The 13,936-nt window shown below is 38.0% G+C and overlaps 2 protein-coding genes across 2 annotated transcripts in view; one reads left to right on the top strand and one right to left on the bottom strand.

Annotated features, from left to right (window-relative positions):
* The first annotated feature begins 1,261 nt into the window (after window positions 1-1,261).
* LOC149007087 (uncharacterized) lies at window positions 1,262-4,497 on the top strand. Its single transcript, XM_089165903.1, has one exon. It carries the CDS (start codon window positions 1,407-1,409, stop codon window positions 4,326-4,328), a length of 2,922 nt encoding a protein of 973 aa, XP_089022029.1. The 5' UTR covers window positions 1,262-1,406; the 3' UTR covers window positions 4,329-4,497.
* A 2,729-nt stretch (window positions 4,498-7,226) lies between these two features.
* Window positions 7,227-13,936, bottom strand: part of LOC149007086 (protein MICRORCHIDIA 6-like) — a 32,708-nt gene continuing 25,998 nt past the window's right edge. Inside the window, 5 exon segments of the mRNA XM_089166681.1 lie at window positions 7,227-8,947; window positions 8,949-9,002; window positions 9,483-9,525; window positions 9,945-10,027; window positions 13,772-13,884. Coding sequence (XP_089022807.1) covers window positions 8,861-8,947; window positions 8,949-9,002; window positions 9,483-9,525; window positions 9,945-10,027; window positions 13,772-13,884 — 380 coding nt within the window. The 3' untranslated portion in view covers window positions 7,227-8,860.

Below are 13,936 nucleotides of genomic sequence, written 5' to 3'. Positions count from 1 at the left end.
TCTCAGCCACTTATTTAGCATATAATTGCAATGTCGTGCACAGCAGAGGATGTTAGTTTTGGTGTTGATATCAGTATTAATCTTCGTCAACATTGATATGGGATTGGCCAAATCGATTTTTAACCGTAAGATTCTGATTTGATTATTTTACTATTTTGCCCTCCTTTGTTTCTTTATCATTGATTTGGCATCCATACAGAATCAACCAATCCAATTCTGATACCTCAAACCATGAGAGAGACACGGCAAGCAAAACTCAGAATAGGTTCTAAGTGAGTAAGTTCTAACTAATATTATTCCAGGCGTTAAGTAGGCTTTGTTTCTTCTTATGGGTTTCTGATAGGGACATCCATTGTGCATATACCTTCAAACGGCCAATCCAAGCAAGCCTGATAAAACAAGGAATGTTAAAGATATAAAGGCACAAAAAGAAGGCTAGGAAAATCAATTACGGAATCAGAAAGAATACTTTGATGAAGTGAACCAATTTGTCTTCGTTTGTTTGGTGTTTCATCATAAACTGGAATCTTTCATATGTAACAACTACTCCATAAACTTAGTTAAACTTAGGGGACCAAATAAGGGTGCAATGCACACTAACCCAATGTGAAAGGTATGTCCCAAATATCATGATATATATACATGCATTTACTCTAGCTGATAATGGTTCTGTACCCATTCAGTTGAAAAATGTTGAATCCATTGATTCCATCTCTTTAAAGTCAAATTCCAGCTTAGCCCACATGAATTTGCCTCACCATAGAGAAAGCTCACAAAAATGAGGAAAAATGATATGATGGAAGAGGACACCCTATAGACTAACATAGGCAGAGATTTTCATCAATGTAAAACAAGAACAAGACGGATTAAAGCTTTAGATTAAGGCCCACTTTTCATGATTTTCAGCTGGAAAACGAGTGGGTTTCGTCTGCTTTTAGTTCTGTTTTTTCCTGCAATACTGAGCACATAAACTTTTATAAACTTCTTTATCTTATCCCTTCTCCAAAAGCCACCTACACTTGATAAATAGTTTCTAAACTAAAATTTGAAATTACAAGAGTTAAGAGAGTTTAGCAGAATCTTTGTTAAAGTCAAAACTTTTCTCTGTAGTTTTCTGTCTCTTTACAAACTGATAAGAAAAGTCTACTTATGAAAAGAACTATTTAGACTATAAGATTTCATCACCCCACTAAGTTTAAAATTTGCATTGCCTTCGAATCTTTTCCTTAATTTCATATTGCTTCTTTTTGTTTCCTGTCTTTCGTGTTCATTTCATTAGCAAAGCTCCTGTTGTTCATGCTCTCAGTTTTCTACGTAAACTGAATTCCCTTCGTGGAGGTGCTGTAAGTTTCCCAGTTTTAGCATTCCACCACCTGCATATTGTGAACTTGAATATAAGTTCTGCAATGGGTAGGATTCAAATGTGTCATTCGATGCTGTTTTTATCCGTATTTGGTGCTTTTCTTACTGTTACTCGGGGAATTGCGCCAGCGGACAGCTACTGGTTTCTGAGAATTAAATTGCAGTTGATTGATCCTCAAGGAGTTCTTGGAAATTGGTCTCCAGGAAATGGTATCTGCAGCTGGACAGGCCTGCAATGTTCAGATGATCTCACAAATGTTGTGGGTCTGCATCTCTCTGGAGCAGGATTATATGGTTTGATCTCACCTGACTTCTCGCATCTTACTTCTCTTCAAGTTCTTGATCTTTCCTCGAATTTCCTCAATGGTTCAATTCCTCCTGAGCTTGGACAGCTTCAAAATCTCAAGGAACTACATCTGTATTCAAATTTTCTTGGTGGCAAGATTCCTGAAGAGATTGGTTTCTTGAAGAAACTGCAAGTTCTTAGATTGGGAGATAACCTGTTGACTGGTGAAATTACCCCTCACCTAGGAAACCTGAGTGATTTGAGGGTGCTGGGTCTTGCTTCTTCACAAATAAGTGGAAGCATTCCAGTAGAAATTGGTTATTTGAGGCATCTGAATTCTCTAAATTTGCAGCAGAACAGTCTCAGTGGCTTCATACCTGAAGAGATTGGTGGCTGCACAGAGCTTCAAGTCTTCTCAGTAGCAAATAATATGCTTAAAGGAGAAATCCCTGTTTCAACGAGCAAGCTTAAGGCTCTAGAGATTCTAAACCTGGCAAACAACAGCCTTTCTGGTACCATTCCAATTGAGTTGGGTAATCTTTTCAACTTGAAGTACTTGAATTTGCTTGGGAACAGGTTGAATGGCGAAATTCCCTCGGAGATAAATCAGTTGAGTCAGCTGGAGATCCTAGACTTGTCAAAAAACAACTTCTCAGGAGCAATCAATATCCTCAACAGCCAACTGAGGAATCTAGAATCTCTGGTTCTATCTGAGAATTCTTTTGCAGGTGGGATCCCAAGCAACATCTGCATCAGTAATTCCAATCTACAGCAGTTATTTCTCAATCAAAATCACCTCTCTGGCACAATTCCATTGGAGCTTCTTGACTGTTATTCACTTAAACAATTGGACCTTTCAGACAATGGCCTCAAAGGAGAGATCCCTTCCAGCATAGACGGTCTCCAGAATCTCACAGATCTTAAACTCAACAACAACAGCTTTACCGGAGCAATACCATGTCAGATTGGAAATTTGAGTTACTTAGAAACTGTATTTCTGTTCCACAACAGTCTCACAGGAAGAATTCCAAGAGAAATTGGAAAACTACAGAGACTAACTGTTCTGTATCTCTATGAAAACAGTTTGTCAGGGAGTATACCAAGAGAGCTAATGAACTGCTCAAGTTTGAAAGAGATTGATTTCTTTGGAAATGATTTCACGGGGTCTATACCAGCAACAATCGGGAAGCTTCAGAATCTTGTTTTCCTTCAACTGAGGCAGAATGACTTGTCAGGCCCCATGCCACCAAGCTTGGGCTACTGCAGGAAGCTTCAGACAATGGCCATGGCTGATAATAGACTCACCGGGTCACTGCCTCCAACTTTCAAATTTCTTACACAGCTCAGAATCTTCAGTTTGTACAACAACTCCCTTGAAGGTCCTCTTCCTGATTCTCTCTTCCTTATGAAAAATCTCACCATTATTAATTTTTCTAACAACAAGTTTAGTGGGAGCATACACCCCCTCTCTGGTTCTAGAAGCCTGATCATATTAGATTTAACCAATAACAGCTTCTCAGGACCTATTCCTTCTAGACTTTCTGAGTCAAGAGAAATATTCCGTCTCCGGCTTGGACAAAACCACCTAATTGGAGGCATCCCTCCTGAACTTGGGCAACTTACAGAGCTCACCTTTCTTGATTTATCGTCAAACAACCTCACAGGAAAATTGCCACTTGAACTATCCAACTGTGAGCAATTGGAACATCTCATTCTCAATGATAATCAGTTGACAGGCACAATCCCTTCATGGTTAGGAAACTTGCAAGCTCTCGGAGAGCTTGATCTGTCATCCAATAGCTTCAATGGGGATATACCTACAGAGGTTGGAAAATGCTCAAAACTACTGAAGCTTTCTATCTGTGGTAACAATCTCTCAGGCAAGATCCCACCAGACATTGGAAACCTTACAAGTCTGAATGTCCTTAATCTTCAAAGCAACAATTTGAGTGGTCCAATTCCTTCCACAATTCAGCAGTGTACGAGTCTTTATGCATTGAGGCTGTCTGAGAATTTCTTGACGGGCACCATACCATCTGAGTTAGGAAAGCTTACTGAGCTACAAGAGATATTGGACCTCAGTAGAAATCACTTATCAGGAGACATCCCTTCAGCTCTGGGAAACCTGGTAATGTTAGAGAGACTAGACCTCTCTTTCAATCAACTCCAAGGAGAAGTGCCTTCAGCAATAGGCAAACTAAGCAGTCTCCAAATGCTAAATTTATCAAGAAATTTTCTCCACGGTCAGCTTCCTTCAACTTTATCAGGATTCCCTGTCAGTTCCTTCTTGGGTAATGAAAACCTCTGTGGCCTGCCACTGGTTTCATGTTCAGAATCACCGAGCTCTGGGAAAAAGAGGCTATCAAATACCTCAGTTATTGGCATTGTAGTAGCCATTGTCTTTACTTCCACAGTGATATGCTTGATAATGCTGTATACCATGCTAAGGATCTGGTTAAACTGGACAAAAGTCTCGGTTTCTAATTCAGATAATGCTGGATTCGAGCATTCGAAAGAAGAGGACCAATGGGTATATGGAGATGACATGAAGCGAAATGGAGATTACTGGAAAGTGAACTCCATGTCTCGGGTTCATTCACAAGAGAAACAATATCCAACTAATACGTGTATTTTCCAACTCAAAATGAAAATGGGAGCAATGGAGATCACAGCAGATTAGGGGAGTTCCTTGACTTCTAATTTCTTTCTTCTGATTTTTGTTAATGTTTGTATGATTTCTTGTTCTCATACACATTTTTTCATACACTTGGTAGAAGATCAAGGAAGCAAAACTGAGGTGGCAATCTACCTACAAATTGTACGTAAGTTCATTACTTTGAATAAAGGATTTGTGGCTGAAATTGGAATTGGTTGTCTTCCATTACAAGGATTATGTAGTTAACCCAAGATGGGCTACATTCATAGCTAAACAACATTGATGAAGAAATTACAAAAACCCTCCCACACATTTCACCTTGCTGAATAACACCCGATATATGTAGTGTCTTCTACTACAATACTACGGAAAGCTAATCACCAGAAGTACAAACCTGCTAAGCTCATATCCTCATCCCACTCTTAAGACAAGAGGGATTGCAGATATGGGAAACAATCAAGGGGTACTTCTTGTAAAAACCCAGACCCTAGGTTTCACTAATTTCTCCTTTTGAATCACCACCAAAAAATGTCCAACAACCAAACTAAATGGGTACAAGAATTCAAGAACATGTCATGTTCGAATGGTCCTATGGGATCTTCATAGAAAATGGGGTACCACCACATCTGCATTTTTGTTACTCAAAGTGCACTGAGAATATAGACAGTCGCCAATAATCATAGTTGCAGCCGACAAAGTGATGGGTATAAATCATGTCGTGCTGGGAAAAAACTATTGACTTTAACCAACAAAGATCAATAATAGATCAAAACGTGTGCACAGAAATAGAAAAATAGTTCCTGATTTCATTTAAAAGCCAAAGGTACTCAATTTGTTGCCGATTAAGGATGATAAGAACTTCTCAAGAAAGCATGCAAAGCATCCAATTGTAAAGTCAAATACAATCAAGTGGATTTCACCGTCAGATCCACGTGTTACTTGTAGTTGAGGTTGTTGAAGATAGCAGATCAGGGGTGAAAAAAATGAACTCGGCTTTTACATGTTGATATGACTTGGACTGATGCTAACATAAGAATTGTTTCTTCTGCAGAATAGCTAAGATCGGCTAACTGTGCCTTCTAGTGTAGATTTATGTATAAAAACCAGTTTCGGCCTTATGATTTATGAATCAATGCCTTTTTGATTTGTGGTCCCCCATTTTTTTTTTTTTTGGGTAATCAAGTAGTTTATTCATTGCGTGCAAGAGGAGAGGCCAAGCATAGCTTTAATAACCACCTAGAGGAACAGAGCCATTCGATTGGGCACGAAACCGCCGAGGGCTTCAGGGCAAGGGTGTCGGTAAAACCCAACAACGTTGATGATATATATCTAATATCATCAATAATGGGCCAAATTTGAAGGGGGATAGGGGCACTTACATCTGAGATATATTTCACGATTTGTGGTCCTACCTTGAGTGCACAAACAAGCCATTTGGTGGGTCTTTCTAATTATTATCATACGAATTAGAAATGATGATGAGAAACAAAAAGATCGAGTATCTCTTCACCCATTGACATCGATTTTATGAGGCACCCAGACGAGAGAGTGTTGTATCAACCAATAGAATGTGAGAGCCAGTGGTCGGAGTTCGACCACTGGCTAGGAAGGTTGGATTTGGATCCGCCACCCACATGGAGAGAAGCTTTTTCAACCCGAATGATAAATTTTTTACACTTACAAACACAGAGTTAGGTTTTTGGTTAATAATGGTGATTAGTAGTGTATCAAGAATTTAATTATATAGGTTGTTAAGAGGATCCCTGGAAGGTGCGAGTTGACCACTCAACCTCCCTGGACTTGACCTTGATCTTACCCAGAAGTTTCATTGGTCTACAGGTGGCAATTTTTAGATAAAATTAGGCTTCTGATTAAGGGAATTGATAGATTTCTAACGAGATTGAGACCAAACCCTTCTATTCCAGCGTAATACACTTCGATTGCAAATTGAATCCAACAAATTATAATTGAAATTAAGCGTGCAAGTAAGGTCTTAGATACTGGTATATTACCAGAAAAATGGGGGCTTAGGCATTGGTAATCATATCGAACTCTGATAATAATTGAATGCCTTGGTTTTCTTTAACTCTCTGATGTAATCTTTCTCCTAAAAGTTACTTAGAATCAGGAACCAGTAATAATGATGTATCAGCTGATACAACCAATAAATGGCCCCATCCACCCCATCCCCATTTTGGTTTTCAGGCAAACTTGCATCAACAGGAAACTGACCATCTGATCCATGATTGTCAAGGCACCTTTTTGGAATAAAGCAACAGCATCTTTTCCCCTTTTATAAACAAAACTCTTCAACGTGTTTTATTTAATAATAGACTGTTCAACGCTTCAGTCAGGTTTTGGTTCAGCTTCTTGTCGACGCCGCTGCAACCTAATGGATGGTTCGCGCTAAAAATTTTGGCCCTTTGATGGTCGCGCGCAAGTCTGTCCACTGTGTTTTTTTTTCTTTTTTTATTTCTTTCTTTCTTCTTCTTCATCTCTTTCAACGATCCAGCAAAAACAGCCCACCTGTGTATATCCTTCAACGATCGGCAAGCCTATCCGGCAATTTTGTTTGGTTCGCAAAATCCGATTTTCCGGCGACATTTCGTTTTCGGCACCATTTAACTCTCGGTTAGGCCCTGTTTGGGGGGCGAAATTCATTCTTTGTGCATCAACAGGAATGACCATCTGATCCATGATTTCACACCTTTATAGCCGGATTTTTAGCCTTGACCCTAGCCTTAATTTTGTTTATGATGCTTGATTTCAATAGATCAAGGCCAGAGCCAATTTTTAGCCTTGACCCTAGCCTTAATTTTGTTTATGATGCTTGATTTCAATAGATCAAGGCCAGAGCCAAGTATCAGGTCAATCAGGGCGAGGGTTAAGTATAGGTCCAATCAAGGCTAGGGCCAGAGACAAGGCCAATAGGGACATGCCAATCAGGGCAGAAATGGACTTAACTTGACCCTCTAGGACTTAGAGTTATGGACAATAATCATTGGCCTGAAGTAGGATCAGGGCAGGGATAGACTTAGATTATATTATATAGGGTTGGGTTTGGGATTGCAAAAATCCAACCCAGCTCAGGGCAGGGATAGACTTAGATTATATTATATAGGATTGGATTTGGGATTGCAAAAATCCAACCCAGCTCGGACCTAGTATGGTTCGTCTAGATTTCTTTTGCATTTCAAAACCTAGAATGCCACATCCAAAATCTCCGGAAAAACACCAGTATTACCTTACAGACAGAACAAACACCTGTAATTAGATCTGTGAAAGAGGAATTTATAAGTTCAAATTTTAACGTAATCTCTAGGGACCAGAATCATGTCGCAGATTTCCTATCAAGGAGAGCCCGGACCAGGATTTCTTGTGAAATTCATGCTCTTCCCAGTAGATGCTGATTTACCAAAAGAAAATTAAACACCTGTTACTCAGATCTGATTCCTGTATAATTGTAATGAGGACCTTTCTTACATATCCACCGGATGGATAAATAATGTGAGCTAGATAAAAGAGAAGATACAATCTTTCCACCTTTTCAATTTCCCTCGAACTCGAAGTAAGTGACATGCATGCCAACATCCTAACAACTTTCAACTTCTCAGCAGATCCCTGGAATTTCAAAGCACTAACAAGTTGATCTCCAACCACAATATAATCTTCTGACCATATACATGAGGCCGACCAGGGGTGCTGGTTTCTCTTGCTAACCCTTCCAAAAAGGAGTGATGAAACTCAATTCGAATACTCTTAAGTCCAACATGTCCAGTGGCAACAGAGTTTGAACTGCACAGTATCAGATTCCCAGAGAGAGTATCAGCCAATTCTAAAACCGAACCACATTCAATACATATCCTTTGTATCAAATGTTCTCTTCCATCTGAGAGTACCAATGTCATACCCCAGTTTATCATCTTATCTGTTTGTATCAAAATCACTGATCTGGTATTACGGCATCGGATGGATACCCTCCTTCAAACTGTGGTTGCAACTGAGTCACAGTATGATCCCCACAAATGCTTAGAGGGCAAGAATATAAAAAAACTTCAAGCAATATGTTGACATGCCTGAAAAAAAGAACAGATTAAGAGGTGGGAAGAAAGATCTGAGGCTATCAATTTACCCTGAAAGAGTGCTAAGATAATTCCATTTTCAGATCAATGGCAACAACAATTTGTTTCTACATTTTGTACAACATATTACTGGAAAAACTTGACTCTGTGATCCCCTACCCCTCCACAAGTGCAACAACACCCTAATTTCTGATACATTGGCATTCTTACAGAAAACTCATTTCAACTAACAAATGATTTAAAAAGAAAGACGGAATGGCGAACATGAGAGGGGATAATTCACCATTTTTCACCTGGTTCTCCACATTTACTAGATTCTTCCCTTGTGATTTGGCCAAAAGGCTTGCGACATTACTTGGAACTTCTTCTAGCTCACTTTTGAGCTGATGTGCCTATGAAGAGAAACGAAAATAATGACCCCCCACAACAAAGTGCTCAAAATACATAAAACCCATCAATAAAAAATAAAATGAATTAGCACGTTTGGAGTGGGAGGGGGAATCCACCATTGCACCTATTGTCCTCCACCTTTACTGAATCCATTGCTTGTGATTCAGCCAGAAAGCCTTTTGTACTCCCGTTGGGCCTCTTCTAGGTCACTTTTGAGTTGTTGCACCTAGCAGATAAATGAAAATAAACGACCCTCAGCAACTAAGTGCTCAAAATACAAAAATAACCTATAATACCTACACAATCATTTTTAAAGCAACTTAGCTTCTACTTTCTTATTCTACGTACAAGAAAGTAGAAGATGCCACCAAAATTTTACCAAGTAAACATGTTGAGATGGATCAGCATGAAAATATTCATCTCTATAGATTTACTGCAACTGTTTTTGAAAATTAATTTGTTTGAAGTAAACCAAAATAAAGTTCTCCGTGGAAGAGGGTGCACCATGCACCAACAGAGACAACTGCCTTGTTGATGTGGTTGTGCACGTTCCCATTGGGTCCTACACTTGCCCCACAGAGAAACCTTGTCCCAAGCGATATTGCAAACATCTTTTCTATGATTGTAAATTTTCAAAGTTACAAAAAACTACTCAGCACCACTGTTTCATCAGATGTAAAAGAAGTAATATTAATGTGCTAAGTACCTTGAGATAAAGTTGTTCTGACCGTTTCTCATATTCTGAGCACCTGAAAAAGCAAAGCGCACAAAAGTAAAAGTTAATTATCAGAGTTATCTTTGGTTCCTTGTAAATTAATGTCTAAGTTTGCAAATCAGTTGTCAGGCAGCTTCAAAAAGTGAAGGGCGAAACTTCCAATCTATTTAATCCCATATTCAATTGATATTAATTAGGACAATATGCACTTTCAAATGCCCTATCCTGGAGTTTGGTTTGAACAAATATGTAACTAATTGGTTGACAACAAAACCAAAGAAATCAGTTAGCTGTAACTTGTTACTCCTTGACTGCATACCCAGCAAGGATAGTGTTATTAGGATCTTAATTCAGGCCTATTATCTACTACTACCTAGAGTGATACAGCCTATGTGCTGAATAGAAACTTAAAAGCATGCATTTAAAAACCAAGGAGATGTATTTCACACTTACTGTGCCCGGAGCTTCTTGTTTTCTTGTAACAGAACAATGGACTCTTGATCTTGCTCCTGATTCTCTATATAATTTTCAGGCTGCTAAGAAGGGAAGTCACCAAAAAAGAATGCTTTGTCAAAGATGAGAACTCAACCTCTGCTAGGATGAAAAAAGAAAAGGCGAAATTTAAGAAATTCCAAAAATAATTCAATAATTTTTTTTTTCCAGATGTAGGCCATATGGCTATCTTGGCTAAGTGTACAAGAATGCAGATACAGAACTAAAGCATTTTCAGCGAGATAGCTAGAAAGGAGACAATAAGAAGCAATGGCTAATGCGATTCTAAATAAAGACCATGGTTAGCAGATTAAGGGCTCAGAATTCAAGATGTTAACAGGCAAGGACTGGAGTGGGTTTCACCAATACAAAACTCTTGACCCTATCAAACAACCTTCAGCTAAGCCTAATTGCCAAGCATGCAAGGACTCATCAAATTTATTTAACTAGTATGAAGCTTCAGGGTTTCCTCAACCAAGCCCAGCATTTTATGAAGAATTGAGCATCAAGCCAACCCTAACAAACTGATGCAAGTCATCACCTAAATAGGGTTCATCTTATTGGAAATGAGCATTGAATTGGATTATTTAAGTGCTGGCCCTCAGATCCCATGTTTTCTTAATTGTTTTGGGTCTAAAACACAAGTACAGTCTAGGCCTATCGGATTAGTTCAGTCAACGTCCATTCCATCATCATTTCAGTTTCCTGACCAGTTTAGGTTTCCTAATTAGTTAAGAGTTGGGTCAGACCTTTCCTTCAGTAGTCAATTTTTAGTCCTCTATGAATTACACACGGGAGTTCACCCGTTTGAAAAGTTTTCATTGTTTCTCTTCCTTGCATGAAGAAACCATTTTTGTTCGATGAAGGAATCTTATGTTAGATCAAGGCAGTAGGAATTAAATTTTGAGTTTATAAAAAAGTTTTTAAGAGAGGCCAACAATGTACCTGAATATTTCATTAATGAAAAGCTTTATCTTTGTTTTCTCCTCCTTCCATGGAGAAATCACTTGTGTTAAACTTAAATCAAGGAACCTTGTGGTTGATCAAGGTTGGCTGGTGTTTTGATCCTTCCTATCACCCTTGCAGTGTGAAGCCTGGGCATCACTCTTATTGCAATTTTTTTTTGTTTGCCATTTCCTCCAATAACAAGTACATGCAGTTCTGAATTTTCTGCAATCCTAATCTGATCCAGAATTCATATGTAACTAACTTCAAAAGATAACAGAGAACATGAGATTTAGTGTTTTGGGGCATAGCACTAAATTTTTGCAAAATTTGGCAAAATTTCACTAGATTTCAAAATTTTCAAGCTGGCCAAAACGAAATGCATGTTGAAATTGAAATCTGCAATTTCAGTGAAATTTTGCTGAAAAGTTGGGTGAAAATTTGAAATTCCAAGGGCCTATACCGTACAGGGCTTATGACTATGGATATGGATATGGTGGAGCACACGGTGGTTCCTCTGCTGATTCCAGTAGCACGTCTGCATGAGTATGGGGATGGATTAGGTGCATCATTTATGGACTCCATTTTTTAATATCAGCCAGACCAGCACACCCAATTATGCCAGTTCCATGACTGTGTTAAGTTCATGGCAGTGCAATACATTCCCTAGGGTAGGATATCTACTTTATGTTGATGATGCTACCTATAGAAGGGTAGTGACAAACTACATGGATAACTTTATCCGTACCATGTCAATGCATGCTTATGTCTAGCATTCAGAGTACTCCTCCATGACTCAAGGGATGGATCCAGCTTGATATAGTAAATTTGATTAGATTAGATTAGGTCTCATTCATTGTGCATATTTGTTATTGTGGACTTCTGATATCTTGTATGATGTATTTTATTCATTGTAATTCATTCATTTAATGTTATACATCATTCATGGTAACTTTTAACCGGGTACTGAATTCTACACTCCTACTCATATCTATTGAGTTCTATTTGTTCTTGTATTTTTTTGTAACATTTTAATAAAAAATATAGTGTTATCTTGCACAATATCCATATTTACATTTGTAAAAATGCATGTTTTAGATTTCCAATTTTGCCCGCATATAGTCTAGCATGTGCGGATCAAGAACACCATTTTGGGTTAGGTCTTAGGCAAAAATAATACTTCCATTGTGTTTATTGGCCTCAAATTAGGCTACACACCAAAAACCAGACCAAAAAAACCTATAACCCACTAAAACATGGCATTGAAACACAATACAAACCTATACCATATTCGGCATAATTCTGGAGAAATTTCAAAAACGAAATGAAATTTCGTACCATATTTTGGGGTTTAGGAGATAAAGAAATTGATAAAGAAGTTGTAACCTTATCCTACACTATAGTGTTTCATTTCCATCTTTTTTTTTCTAGTGTGGCTCTGAAGTACTAGAGAAGTGTAGTGTTACAATTAAATATGTGGGGACACCTAGAGCCTACTAAACATGGGATCCATGTGCACTAGGTATGACTGTTTTTAATGAAAGTTATGTATGATGGTATGGTGATTAACATAAGAACTATTGGAGGTCAAGGTAGTAAATTCCCAATAACAACTAGGTTACATCAAGGATCAGCTTAGTCCTTATTTGTTTGCACTTATCATGGACGAATTACCCAGAGACATCCAAGATGAGATACTTTGGTTGTATTTATTTATTTATTTATTTTTTCTGATGATATTGTATTGGTGGATCATTAATGAGACAACATTATGGTTAGTACCATAAAGTAGTTTTTTGAGATAAACCTTGGAATTGAATAATTTAAGGTACATATATTGAAGATGAAGTATAAGAAGCGTAAGTACTAAGAAAGATATCAGATAGTGAAAATTGATAGAGGGAGATTAGGCAAAGTGATTACTTTAGATACTTAAGCCCAATCATAAATAAGAAAAAGAGGATATGGAAGGTGATACTTCACAAAGAATTAATAGGATGGAGCGAGTGGCAGTACATCCATAGTGTTTTTTAAATCAACATATTCCTTTAAAGCTTAAAGGAAAATTTTTATAAAACAGTTATATGACCAGATATGATGTATGTTGTGGAATGATGGATAGTTAAAACCAACATATAGACAAACTTTGTCTAGTTGAGACGGGGATGTTGAGATGGATGTGTAGCAAGACTACCAAAGGTAAAGTAAGGAATAATAATATTATATTTGATTAAAGAGTAGCACCAAAGCCTCTGATGCATGATAAGCTACAAGAAAGTCAATTGGGGTGGCATGCAATGTTGAACAGAGGCCTTTGGATGCACCAGCATGGAGAAGTGTTTTGGGTAAGACTGAAGGAGTTAAAGGAGCCAAGGCAGCCCTAAAATGAGTCTATGAGAAGTCGTGAGGAAAGACATGCACAACTTAGGCCCTTTATCTAGTATTAACCTCAAAAGAAGCTGACTGGAGTAAGGGTTCATGCAGTCCACCCCAAATAGTTGGAATAGGCTGAGTGGTTGTCTTAGGACAGTTCTTCCACCGAATAAATAATATGCCCACAATGTCTCACCATTTTGCTACATTTGGATAGAAAAGACAACCACAAAAAATGCTCAATATTGCCAATTTACATATTTGTTCAGCAATGAAAGAATCCCTTGGAAATGAGGATTCCTCATTTCAAACATATTTAGAATATCCTAGCCAATAAAAAGAGATTATCATAGGTGCAAAAACTATAGTTATCAGGATCTCATATGATGGCATCAACTTAAGATATTAAAATGGCATTCTTATTACTGATAAAAGTGAAATAACAGATTGTAGAGTCAACTAACTCAAACCTGTGTTGCTGTATTCTGCATGGCATCAATTAGATCTTCTCTTGATCTTGCTGCTACTTTCGTCCTCTGTTGTTCAACCATATTATCATGATTCTTCCTTTTTATGGGTAAAGCTGTTTACATATCATATGGTCATATTATTATAGTTGGTAAATGTCCAATACA

Source organism: Hakea prostrata, chromosome 8, assembly GCF_041222555.1.
Source record: "Hakea prostrata isolate BN-2017 chromosome 8, UWA_Hpros_2, whole genome shotgun sequence".
Classification (NCBI taxonomy): Eukaryota; Viridiplantae; Streptophyta; class Magnoliopsida; order Proteales; family Proteaceae; genus Hakea; species Hakea prostrata.
Note: the sequence above shows the minus strand (reverse complement) of the source record. Positions and strands in the feature narration are given on the sequence as shown.

What these genes read in the sequence shown, in the direction of transcription:
- LOC149007087 (XM_089165903.1), top strand. Translation starts at nt 1,407, where the DNA reads ATGGGTAGGATTCAAATGTGTCATTCGATGCTGTTTTTATCCGTATTT.